This window comes from Oncorhynchus mykiss, chromosome 10 (genome assembly GCF_057628025.1).
Source record: "Oncorhynchus mykiss isolate SJ-2025 chromosome 10, ASM5762802v1, whole genome shotgun sequence".
Taxonomy (NCBI): Eukaryota; Metazoa; Chordata; class Actinopteri; order Salmoniformes; family Salmonidae; genus Oncorhynchus; species Oncorhynchus mykiss.
In genome coordinates this window covers 70391532-70405136 of record NC_143031.1, presented here as the reverse complement: position 1 = coordinate 70405136, position 13605 = coordinate 70391532, and the positions used below count along the sequence as shown (strand labels likewise).

At 44.4% G+C, this 13605-nt stretch overlaps 1 protein-coding gene across 12 annotated transcripts in view; it reads right to left on the bottom strand.

Annotated features, from left to right (window-relative positions):
• LOC110498641 (protein FAM13A) overlaps window positions 1-13605 on the bottom strand; it is a 76796-nt gene that overhangs the window by 60425 nt on the left and 2766 nt on the right. For 9 of the 12 annotated variants that reach the window (XM_090187703.1, XM_090187705.1, XM_090187704.1 and 6 more), the window contains exons 2-3: window positions 5142-5352; window positions 3319-3528 (exon numbers count right to left, since the gene is read on the bottom strand). In XM_090187703.1, coding sequence (XP_090043829.1) covers window positions 3319-3528; window positions 5142-5352 — 421 coding nt within the window. Of the gene's footprint in view, window positions 1-3318; window positions 3529-4126; window positions 4188-5141; window positions 5353-13605 lie in introns of those variants that run through there. The other 3 variants (XM_090187713.1, XM_090187711.1, XM_090187714.1) reach the window with 3 other exon arrangements.

Below are 13605 nucleotides of genomic sequence, written 5' to 3'. Positions count from 1 at the left end.
ATATATATATATATATATATATATATATACATACAGTGCCTTGCGAAAGTATTCGGCCCCCTTGAACTTTGCGACCTTTTGCCACATTTCAGGCTTCAAACATAAGATATAAAACCGTATTTTTTTGTGAAAAATCAACAACAAGTGGGACACAATCATGAAGTGGAACGACATTTATTGGATATTTCAAACTTTTTTAACAAATCAAAAACTGAAAAATTGGGCGTGCAAAATTATTCAGCCCCTTTACTTTCAGTGCAGCAAACTCCCTCCAGAAGTTCAGTGAGGATCTCTGAATGATCCAATGTTGACCTAAATGACTAATGATGATAAATACAATCCACCTGTGTGTAATCAAGTCTCTGTATAAATGCACCTGCACTGTGATAGTCTCAGAGGTCCGTCAAAAGCGCAGAGAGCATCATGAAGAACAAGGAACACACCAGGCAGGTCCGAGATACTGTTGTGAAGAAGTTTAAAGCCGGATTTGGATACAAAAATATTTCCCAAGCTTTAAACATCCCAAGGAGCACTGTGCAAGCGATAATATTGAAATGGAAGGAGTATCAGACCACTGCAAATCTACCAAGACCTGGCCGTCCCTCTAAACTTTCAGCTCATACAAGGAGAAGACTGATCAGAGATGCAGCCAAGAGGCCCATGATCACTCTGGATGAACTGCAGAGATCTACAGCTGAGGTGGGAGACTCTGTCCATAGAACAACAATCAGTAGTATATTGCACAAATCTGGCCTTTATGGAAGAGTGGCAAGAAGAAAGCCATTTCTTAAAGATATCCATAAAAAGTGTTGTTTAAAGTTTGCCACAAGCCACCTGGGAGACACACCAAACATGTGGAAGAAGGTGCTCTGGTCAGATGAAACCAAAATTGAACTTTTTGGCAACAATGCAAAATGTTATGTTTGGCGTAAAAGCAACACAGCTGAACACACCATCCCCACTGTTAAACATGGTGGTGGCAGCATCATGGTTTGGGCCTGCTTTTCTTCAGCAGGGACAGGGAAGATGGTTAAAATTGATGGGAAGATGGATGGAGCCAAATACAGGACCATTCTGGAAGAAAACCTGATGGAGTCTGCAAAAGACCTGAGACTGGGACGGAGATTTGTCTTCCAACAAGACAATGATCCAAAACATAAAGCAAAATCTACAATGGAATGGTTCAAAAATAAACATATCCAGGCGTTAGAATGGCCAAGTCAAAGTCCAGACCTGAATCCAATCGAGAATCTGTGGAAAGAACTGAAAACTGCTGTTCACAAATGCTCTCCATCCAACCTCACTGAGCTCGAGCTGTTTTGCAAGGAGGAATGGGAAAAAATGTCAGTCTCTCGATGTGCAAAACTGATAGAGACATACCCCAAGCGACTTACAGCTGTAATCGCAGCAAAAGGTGGCGCTACAAAGTATTAACTTAATGGGGCTGAATAATTTTGCACGCCCAATTTTTCAGTTTTTGATTTGTTAAAAAAGTATGAAATATCCAATAAATGTCGTTCCACTTCATGATTGTGTCCCACTTGTTGTTGATTCTTCACAAAAAAATACAGTTTTATATCTTTATGTTTGAAGCCTGAAATGTGGCAAAAGGTCGCAAAGTTCAAGGGGGCCGAATACTTTCGCAAGGCACTGTGTGTATATATATATATTTACATCTTTCTTCGCATATCTTTTATATATTTATATAGTTACGTTTCGTTTTTGTATTTGTTGTTGTTTCGGTGTTCATTTAATAAATGAAAATTTACGCCTACCACGCTGCACCTTGGTTTGATCCTTCCATCGACGATCGTAACAGTCATGCTCTCCTGCCGTCTGCTCATCCATCCATCCCTCACTTCTTTATTCCCTCCCTCAGTTTAACCCTTTCCTGTACCTTGGCACCAGGACTTGAACCAATCACAGTTATTTTTCTCGCCAATCCAAGTCCTGCTTCTTCATTGACTTGTACCCAGCCAGGCCCACACTCTCTTAATGCATCCTCTGGCACCAAGCCATGACAAATATTCCTATTCATCCAAAACGTTTATAATATACACTTTCTGTCATCTCTGACAACCACAAGTCACTTTGAACCAAAACCCAGTCTATGCCCCAAATGGCACCCTATTCCCTATATAGTGCACTACTTTTGACCAGAGCAATTTGACCAAAACAGAGATTGTCAAAATGAGTGCACTACATATGGAATATGGAACTGTTTGGAACCATTTGGAACAGGGACTAGATTCCCTTCCCTTTCCATTATCCAGCTTGAACTAGATCATCATGGAGGTGAGTTAAGACCAGAGTAAGGCCAGTACAGTCTGTGACGGGCATGGGACTGGCTTGACCTTATATGGACTTATAATATACACTGTAAGGACTGAGGAGTCTGAAGAAGGACTCTGAGCTGAAGCCAATGCATCCCCTGTCTCTCTGCCTTTCCACTGCCTGAGTCAGTGAATGTCTGTCTCTCTGCCTTTCCACTGCCTGAGTCAGTGTCTGTCTGTCTCTCTGCCTTTCCACTGCCTGAGTCAGTGTCTGTCTGTCTCTCTGCCTTTCCACTGCCTGAGTCAGTGTCTGTCTGTCTCTCTGCCTTTCCACTGCCTGAGTCAGTGTCTGTCTGTCTGTCTGTCTGTCTGTCTGTCTGTCTGTCTGTCTGTCATACAGTCCCGTGGTCCAGACACTTCCTCTGTGTTAAAGGTAAACTCCTGTCTCCTGCACAGTGTAAGGGCCAGCCAGTGACCCATGCAGACATCTAAACATAGCCTGTTTTCAGCGAATCAGAAGTCAGAACCGTGATCTAGATACGTAGAACACTGGCGAAGAGCTGCAGGATTTATAGGTGGGATTGGGAAATGGTTTAGGGCGAGTGCCAACTGGTATTCTTAGCTGTAGATTGTTCTGATAGTATCTCTGTAGAAGAACGATAACACTGATTACACTGGTGTGGTATGTAGTATCTGGTAACGATGGTAGCACCGCTTGAGCATGATTATGCTGCTTAATGATAATGACTATGTATCATTACCGTTCATTTGTGACCTCGACACCGTGGTTAAGGGAATAATCACTGATGTGAGAATGGGAATACAGTACATGGTATGATAGTCATATGACTAGAGAAGTGGGCTATCATAATTATAATGTTGTGAATGGAGACAGTCATGGTCAAAGACCCTAGAGAAGAGCCCTGATGACAGACTATGATCAAATCGATCATCATTATCTGACCATTATGCCCCAAAGGACAAGTTCCTTCACAGTTTATAGACACACGCACATTGTACTATTCCAAACAGTAACATTTCTCACCCTGGTGCTGCTTTATAAGGGCAGGCTGTACGGTGGAGTCGACCAGGCCTCCTGGCAGGTCCCTGAGGTACTGTTTGAACAAGCTGGCCACTGTACACACATCCGCCTCAACCAGGAAGTCCACGTCCTCACCGTTCTCCAGCCGCTGTTTCAGCCCCTCCACCGCCCGCACATTACCGTTGACCCTGAACAGACCCTCATGATGAAGAGCTGGGGATGGAGAGAGAAGAGAGAGGGGCGAGATGATGGAGGGATGTGGAGGATGGGAAATGATGGCAGGTGGAGAGAGGGGTAGAGAAGCACAGGGAAAGGGGGATAGAGAGGGGGGTGACGAGGGACAGGGATGGCGAGAGTAAGGTAAGAGGGGGAACGTGGAAGGAATAGAAAAGAAGATGCAAACAGATAGAGGCTACCAACCACGAGGCTACCTGCCGCTGCAACCATGTGAGTTATACTTTATTAAATTGGACGGCAGTTTCTGGAATTACACGGCATTAAGCGTTGCTCTGCTGTTGTTGCAGTTGTCTAACGTTGCAGACAGAAATGCCATGACGTGATTTCTTATTCTACATGTCAGAAAGGCATTTTTGCTGTACATACTGTAGCATATTTTTCTGAACGTTCCAAAACGTTGCACATCCTACCGAATGCTACCAGACCAGTGGGCTGCAATGGCAACACTGCAGCGAACAAAACATTTAAACCAGAGATTGAAATGTAATTAAGAAACGCTCGTTACAGGCACATTCACTATTACCTAACAAAAACTGTAAAATGTTTTTAAAAAACTGTTACCAAAAAACAATACCCTCTGTCTTTATCCACATGGCATGTGCTCCTGTCTCCCTCCTATTTCCTAATCACAACGATGCGTGACCTGATTATTCAACCACACCCACAAATAAAGAACTATGTAGGCCCAATGTATGATGTGGGTGTGCTGAGTTTGTGAGAGGGCGTCATGTGGTCATGAAGAGGACATCCTACTGCTGTATCATAGAACTACGCTGACCTCTAGTGGGGAAACAAGGGAATTACTACTAGAAGGGCTAAATAGACCATTTGATAGCAAGATGAGAATACAGAATAAACCAAGGATACGTCTATCATGGTATGGAGCTTGTATTTGTATTTATACCAATCAAATGACACGTTTGCAAATCATAACAGTAACACGTGATGTCAAATAGTGTAAAATGTGGTTTTACACAACACAAAGCCTACAGTTGGCAGTCTAATAAATAATGACATGGTCTTTTCATAATAGGAAGATAAATAAAAAATGAGGTGTCATAAAATGATTATATGAGTCTTGAGGCAAAGGTACAGTGGATGTTAAAATGTAACACATGATTTTGCATTGAGATGACTTACACAAAGCATAACTAGCCAGTGAACACAGTGACTTTGGACTGAGGGCTAACACTGTCATTGTTAACCTTGTGTTGTCTTGACAGCAATCAGGTGGGTTATTGACTCAATGCCAGAGAAAGATAGCTGTGGTTATAGATACAGTATAAAGCAGAGTTCTATATCTACGGATGTGGCTATCACAGTAGCAGCTATCACTCCCATCTATTTACAGTGGATTTCAACTTGATCAAATCGAGGAAATCAAGTCAGAAAAAAAATAGCGTATTAACTTGTTTGTTAATAATAACAAGTTAGTCTCGCTAACAAAATCGAGCCATCCCTACAACTACTTCAGAATCAAAATGGATGCAGAATGACCATTAGAAAATGACTGTGTATAGAAACATTAAAGACCGTCCTATCCCGCATCTGCTCTCACCCCCCCTTGACCCCCAACCTCCTCAGCTCACCATGTTCTCGGAGGAACTCTACCATGCTCCGCACCACCAGGGGCACGCCATCCTTCACGAGGCCCAGCTCCCTGAGCTCCAGCAGGGACACGCCGAACAGCCTACCGCCCCTGGCCTCCACTCCTCGAGGTCCCCTGGAGGTCCCCCTCAGCATGGGCAACTGGACCATCTTCTTCATGTCTTGCTTGATCTGTACCGCAGCCTTGTTGTGCTGGAGATAGGAACACAGCAGAGAGCAGCAGTCAGCAACGGGTACTACTGGCACTGTGGGCACTGCCACGTCCGGCACCTCCATAGGGGCTGGGGATGCCCTCTTCTGCCTTGGCACAGTCAGTTAGTGTGTGGAAGGGATGGAGGGACCCTTTGGAAAGGGCCACACACACACAAGCCGACACACAGAGAAGTTGGGAGAGAGTTAGTGTTGGGAGAAGGGGGAGGGGTTTGGGCTGTGTACCGGTTGCTACGACAAGGCTTTGGTTACCATGCACACCTGTGGCTGAGGGGAGGGGTGAAGACCGAGGCAAGCAGTGAGTGAGAAGAGAGCTGGTATGCACACACAAACACACGCACACACACACACACACACACTGAAGTGGACTGCAAGCTGGGCTTGACAGCTTGGGATATATTGATAGAAAGGAAAGAGGCTGGAAATTCATCTGTTGTCAAGAGTCTGTTTACTTACTACATTATACATGTAGAGCTTGCATTAAGTCATAGGGTAAACCATAGAAACAGAATTCATTCTGTGGGGTTCTATGGGGTAAACGCTCCCTGACTTAAAGGCGTTATTTTCCTGTGTTTTATTCAGTGCCTTCAGAAAGCATTCATACCTCTCCATTTTATATTCAGGCTGTGACAAAACACAATGTGGATTAAGTCAAGGGGTGTGAATACTTTCTGAAGGCACTATATGTACTATGTTGTGCACACGTTCCTTAAAAAAATACTTAATCTATGAATGAATTAGTTGTGTACACATTTTAAAACAGTTTGGGGAACTATAATGTCAATATAAATGGAACTGAAACTTAAGCATGCAAGAGATAGTAATGACAGATACATGTTGTTATCAGTGATTATACAGTGGTTATACAGTGGTTATACAGTGTCTATACAGTGGTTAGTGGCTATACAGGGGTTACATAGTCTCTATACAGTGGCTATACAGTGGTTATACAGTGGCTATATAGGGGTTATACAGGGGTTATACAGTGGTTATACAGTGGCTATACAGTGGCTATACAGTGGCTATACAGTGGTTATACAGTCTCTATACAGTGGTTATATAGCAGTTATACAGTGGCTATACATTGGTTATACAGTGGCTATACAGTGGCTGTACAGTGGCTGTACAGTGGCTATACAGTGGTTATACAGCGGTTATACAGAGGCTTTACAATGGTTATACAGTTGCTGTACAGTGGCTGTACAGTGGCTGTACAGTGGTTGTACAGTGGTTATACAGTGGCTATATAATGGTTATACAGTGGCTATACATTGGTTATACAGTGGTTATACAGTGGCTATACAATGGTTATACAATTTCTATACAGTGGTTATACAATGGCTATACAGTGGTTATACAGTGGTTATACAATTTCTATACAGTGGTTATACAATTTCTATACAGTATACAGTGGTTATACAGTGGCTAAACAGTGGCCATACAGTGAGACAAAAACTCATTTTCTAAATACCCATGTTAACCCATCACCCTCTGAGTGCAAACGATGTAAGCTTCTCATATAGAGTTGACCTGGCACACACACACACACACGGCTGTTACTGTGAGATAGATTAGGCCTTGTGTGTGTGTGTGTGTGTGTGTGTGTATTTGCATCAGCTGTTGGCTATCTACTATGACCCACTAAACTTGCCACCTGTTCTAACTCACACTCGCCACACACTCCTTTCATAGGATCAGATTACTGATAGTACTGTGTAAACTCTTGGTCTAACTAACTCTTAAACTAACTAAGTGTGACATTAGCACACATGTGATTACAGTAACGCATTTGTTGATTGACATCAAGGTCCAACAGCATCACAACAGAGGAGCTACTACTTCTCTGTTCTACACAGGATCAGAGTAGGGCTTTGTTTCACACACTGGCTGGTCACAGCATCAAACTGAGCATGTGACATCCAGTCACCCTGGAGTGCACCACTTCAAAAGAGAGAACACAGAGAGAGAGAGAGACCGAGGCAGAGAGAGAGAGAAAGAGGAGAGCGAGAGAGGGGGGCCTCACTATATCACACGGGAGGCCCTGTATGACACAATGGGATCATTGTATTATGTAGTTATTAAGTAGTAGTCAAGTGCCTCATTTAAAACATTCTTTATGAACCTGTTAATCTAGATAAGAAAGAATATTTATTACCCATTCTATCTGGACACTTCATTTCTACGTAATGTGACTAAATGAGTCTATGCACACAACACAGCAGCAAGCACGGCCAAACAAAATGACAATACTACCACACACTCCAGGCAAAAGCCATCACTACTCTGTCGTAAAGGGAAGCACTATTACACTGATCTCTGCATATCCCCAATCCATTCAACACTAGCCTGGTCCCAGATCTGTTTGTGTTATCTTGTCAACTCATATGGTCAATGTCTGGGACCGGGCTAATTCGACACAACCATCCAAGGCCTGATGTCACTTTTGGATTTAACCATTCGTCTTCCACTGATTCAAACATACGTCTATAATCTCAGCCGGGCTATTTGGGACCCATCTCCCAGATGGTGCTCAGAGGGTTACGGAGAGGGGAGCTGTACCATGACAGATGCCTTAGCATTAGGACCCCATGTACACACACAAACAGGCGCACACACACACATTTTGCGATCCCTTTGGGGTCCGGAGATGGCTCTCTCCTCTCTCTCTCTCTCACTCTCACACACACACACACACACACACACACACACCGTGACATTGACATTGGCACGCACAGCTCTAAGGGTTCCCAGTTTCATTAGAGCAAGGTGATAACAGATAGGAGGACTGTATAATAACTATGTCTCCCAGTTTCATTAGAGCAAGGTGATAACAGATAGGAGGACTGTATAATAACTATGTCTCCCAGTTTCATTAGAGCAAGGTGATAACAGATAGGAGGACTGTATAATAACTATGTCTCCCAGTTTCATTAGAGCAAGGTGATAACAGATAGGAGGACTGTATAATAACTATGTCTCCCAGTTTCATTAGAGCAAGGTGATAACAGATAGGAGGACTGTATAATAACTATGTCTCCCAGTTTCATTAGAGCAAGGTGATAACAGATAGGAGGACTGTATAATAACTATGTCTCCCAGTTTGACATTTTCATAATGAAGTTACCCTTTCATCTTGACGGTGTGGTTACACCTCACCTAGCGATGCCTTCCGAGGGAGTAGGAATGTGTTAAGGGATTATTCTGTAATTGGTTACATATTTTGACGTTCTTGTCACCTACAAGGGAGGGTGAACATTTTTGGGAATGAATTTAATTAATTTGAAATGAACACAGAGATTTTATATGAGCTGTTTTATAAAGTGAATATTGTAATAGTAATGCGTTAGAAACAATAAAAGATGAAAGGAATTTTATTCAACATTAAACTGCCTGACTGTGTACATATCATTGCCAATTTCATCAACGTTTACAGGGAAACATTTGTTCTATAGAGCAGCGGTTCCCAAACTGTGTGGTGAGGGCAGGGGCGACGCCCCCCCCCCCCCCACAAAAAAACAACAACATGTGAATGTAATTATTATTCTTTTTTTAAAGGAACTCGGCTTTAAATTTACTCTTGAAAGTTGTAATAGTAGAACGCACAAAGTGCAATTTCTAAATTGGGTCGTACATCATCAGTTCCTCTTATCAGGTCAGTCACTGCAGACCTTAGAGTCCTATGTATAAATGTCCAGATCAACTAGCCCATGTCAGCTAACGTTTTTTTATTTAGCTTTTTTAACCTATAGATTTTATTATAAAAAAATTGAACATATAGAAATAGACGTGATGCGGGGGGGGGGAAACCCCTGGTGAAGTGTGAAAGTGTGGGAACCCCTGGTATAGAGGATTAAGTAGTCAGGCTTGGAATATCTCCAGTACGTCTCCAGTAGATCTCAGGTACGTCTCCAGTAGATCTCAGGTACGTCTCCAGTACGTCTCCGGTACGTCTCCGGTACGTCTCCGGTACGACTCCGGTACGTCTCCAGTAGATCTCCAGTACGTCTCCAGTACATCTCCAGTATGTCTCCAGTAGATCTCCAGTACGTCTCCAGTACATCTCCAGTACATCTCCAGTACGTCTCCAGTATGTCTCCAGAATGTCTCCAGTAGATCTCCAGTACATCTCCAGTACATCTCCAGTACGTCTCCAGTATGTCTCCAGAATGTCTCCAGTAGATCTCCAGTAGATCTCCAGTACGTCTCCAGTACGTCTCCAGTACGTCTCCAGTACGTCTCCAGAATGTCTCCAGTAGATCTCCAGTACATCTCCAGTACATCTCCAGTACGTCTCCAGTATGTCTCCAGTACGTCTCCAGTATGTCTCCAGTATGTCTCCAGTATGTCTCCAGTACATCTCCAGTACGTCTCCAGTACATCTCCAGTACGTCTCCAGTACGTCTCCAGTACGTCTCCAGTAGATCTCCAGTAGATCTCCAGTACGTCTCCAGTACGTCTCCAGTACGTCTCCAGTAGATCTCCAGTACATCTCCAGTACATCTCCAGTACGTCTCCAGTATGTCTCCAGTACGTCTCCAGTATGTCTCCAGTATGTCTCCAGTAGATCTCCAGTAGATCTCCAGTACGTCTCCAGTACGTCTCCAGTACGTCTCCAGTAGATCTCCAGTACATCTCCAGTACATCTCCAGTACGTCTCCAGTATGTCTCCAGTACGTCTCCAGTATGTCTCCAGTATGTCTCCAGTACATCTCCAGTACGTCTCCAGTACGTCTCCAGTAAATCTCGAGTAGACCTCCAAATGTCTCCAGAAGATCTCCAGTATGTCTCCAGTAGATCTCCAGTATGTCTCCAGTAGATCTCCAGTACATCTCCAGTACATCTCCAGTACATCTCCAGTACGTCTCCAGTAGATCTCCAGTATGTCTCCAGTAGATCTCCAGTATGTCTCCAGTACGTCTCCAGTACGTCTCCAGTACGTCTCCAGTACGTCTCCAGTACGTCTCCAGTAGACCTCCAGTAGACCTCCAGTACGTCTCAACTCATGTCGGTAGCCATGAAATGCATTGAAAGGCTGGTCAGGCCTCACATCAACACCATCATCCCAGAAACCCTAGACCCACTCCAATTTGCCTACGGCTCAACAGATCCACAGATCCACATTCCTATGTGGGAATGCAGTTCATTGACTACAGCTCACCGTTCAACACCATAGAACCCACAAAGCTCATGACTAAGCTAAGGACACTGGGACTAAACACCTTCCTTTGCAACTGGATCCTGGACTTCCTGATGGGCCGCCCCAGGTGGTGAGGGTAGGCAACAAAACATCTACCACGGTGATCCTCAACACAGGGGCCTCCAGGGGTACGTGCTCAGTCCCCTCCTATACACACTGTTTACCTACGACTGTGTGGCCAAGCACGACTCCAACACCATCCTTAAGTTTGCTGACGACACAACAGTGGTAGGCCTGATCACCAACAACGATGAGACAGCCTATAGGGAGGAGATCAGAGACCTGGCAGTGTGGTGCCATGACAACAACCTTTCCCTTAACATGAGCAAGACAAAGGAGATTGTTGTGGGCTACAGGAAAAGGCAGGCCGAACACGCCCCCATTCACATCAACAGGGCTGTAGTGGAGCGCACCAAGAGACTATCATAGAAATAGACGTGGTGCGTGCACAGGGTGTGTGGGATGTTACCCAATGCTGGAAATGGGGCCTGAGTGAAAAAGTTTGGGAACCCCTTGTATAGAGGATTAAATAGTCAGACTTGGAATATCTCCAGTAGATCTCCAGTACGTCTCCGGTACGTCTCCGGTACGTCTCCGGTACGTCTCCGGTACGTCTCCAGTAGATCTCCAGTAGATCTCAGGTACGTCTCTGGTACGTCTCCGGTACGTCTCCGGTACGTCTCCGGTACGTCTCCGGTACGTCTCCGGTACGTCTCCGGTACGTCTCCGGTACGCCTCCGGTACGTCTCCGGTACGTCTCCGGTACGTCTCCGGTACGTCTCCAGTAGATCTCAGGTACGTCTCAGGTACGTCTCCAGTAGATCTCCAGTACGTCTCCAGTACGTCTCCAGTATGTCTCCAGTACGTCTCCAGTACGTCTCCAGTACGTCTCCAGTACGTCTCCAGTACGTCTCCAGTATATTTCTATACGTTGGCTCAGTACTACAGCTGTAGTAGTATTTCAGTAGTGCTCCAGCACAGGTGTTTAAGAGCTAAGCCCTGTCTGAGCTACTCTGCCTGTCAGTGACACAAGCCGTTGCAAGCAGATGTCCCCTAAATCTGCACACAGACGCACTCACGCCACGCACACATGCACACACATAAACACACACTGGTGACTCACTGAGACAGTGACCTAGAGTAAGGGATAAGTGTACTACTCACTCAGCTTATAAAGTGGCACAATCAAATACAACTCTTTAACCTTTCTCTCTCTCCCTCCTTCTCTGTCTCTGTCCCCCCTTCTATGTCTCTGCCCATCTCTCCCTCCCTCTCCTCTATATCTCTCTCTATCCCCCTTCTCTCTCTCTCTATCCCCCTTCTCGCTCTCTCGCTCTCTCGCTCTCTCGCTCTCTCTGTCTCTCTGTCTCTCTGTGTCAATTCAAGGGGCTTTATTGGCACGGGAAACATATGTTTACATTACCAAAGCAAGTGAACTGGATAAATAAAAGTGAAATAAACAATACAAAAATGAACAGTAAATATTACACACAAGTTCCAAAAGAATAAAGAAATTCCAAATGTCATATTATGTCTATATACAGTGTTGTAACAATGTGAAAATAGTTCAATGTCACGACTTCTGCCGAAGTCGATGCCTCTCCTTGTTCGGGCGGTGCTCGGCAGTCGACGTCACCGGTCTTCTAGCCATCATTGATCTATGTTTCATTTTCTATTGGTTTTGTCTTGTCTTCTTACACACCTGGTTCCAATCCCATTCATTATATGTTGTGTATTTAACCTTCTGTTTCCCCTCATGTCCTTGTCAGAGATTGTTTGTTGTTATGTTTGCGTTTTATGGATTGGTGTGCGACGGGTTCTTGTACCCACATTTATTTCATTATGGACTTTGGTTTTGGAGTTTGTGTTTTAAGTTATAAAAATACTCCATTTATACTGAATTGGATTCTCCTGCGCCTGACTTCCCTGCCACCTACACACACGACGTGACAAAGTACAAAAGGGAAAATAAATAAACATAAATATAGGTTGTATTTACATTGGTGTTTGTTCTTCACTGGTTGCCCTTTTCTTGTGACAACAGGTCACAAATCTTGCTGCTGTGATTGCACACTGTGGTATTTCACCCAATAGATATGAGAGTTTATCAAAATTGTTTTCTAAATCTTTGTGGGTCTGAAAGAAACGTCCTCTCACTGTCAACTGCATTTATTTTCAGCAAACTTAACATGTGTAAATATTTGTATGAACATCATAAACTGAACAAGTTCCACAAACATGTGACTAACAGAAATTAATAATGTGTCCTTGAACAAAGGAGGGGGGGGGTCCAAATCAAAGTAACAGTCAGTATCTGGTGTGGCCACCAGCTGCATTAATTACTCCAGTGCATCTCCTCCTCATGGACTGCACCAAAATTGCCAGTTCTTGCTGTGAGATGTTACCCCACTTTTCCACAAAGGCACCTGCAAGTTCCCGGACATTTCTGCTACGATAAATGCGAATCCGACCATCACCCCTGGTGAGACAAAACCGTGACTCGTCAGTGAAGAGCACTTTTTGCCAGTCCTGTCTGGTCCAGCTATGGTGGGTTTGTGCCCATAGGCGACGTTGTTGCTGGTGATGTCTGGTGAGGACATGCCTTACAACAGGCCTTACAAGCCCTCAGTCCAGCCCCTCTCAGCCTATTGCGGACAGTCTAAGCACAGGTGCATTCCTGGTGTAACTCAGGCAGTTGTTGTTGCCATCCTGTACCTATCCCGCATGTGTGATGTTCGGAAGTACCGATCCTGTGCAGGTGTTGTTACACGTGGTCTGCCACTGCGAGGAAGATCAGCTGTCCGTCCTGTCTCCCTGTAGCGCTGTCTTAGGCGTCTCACAGTACGGACATTGCAATTTATTGCCCTGGCCACATCTGCAGTCCTCATGCCTCCTTGCAGAATGTTCACGCAGATGAGCAGGGACCCTGGGCATCTTTCTTTTTGTGTTTTTCAGAGTCAGTAGAAAGGCCTCTTCAGTGTCCTATGTTTTCATAACTGGGACCTTAATTGCCTACCGTCTGTAAGCTGTTAATGTCT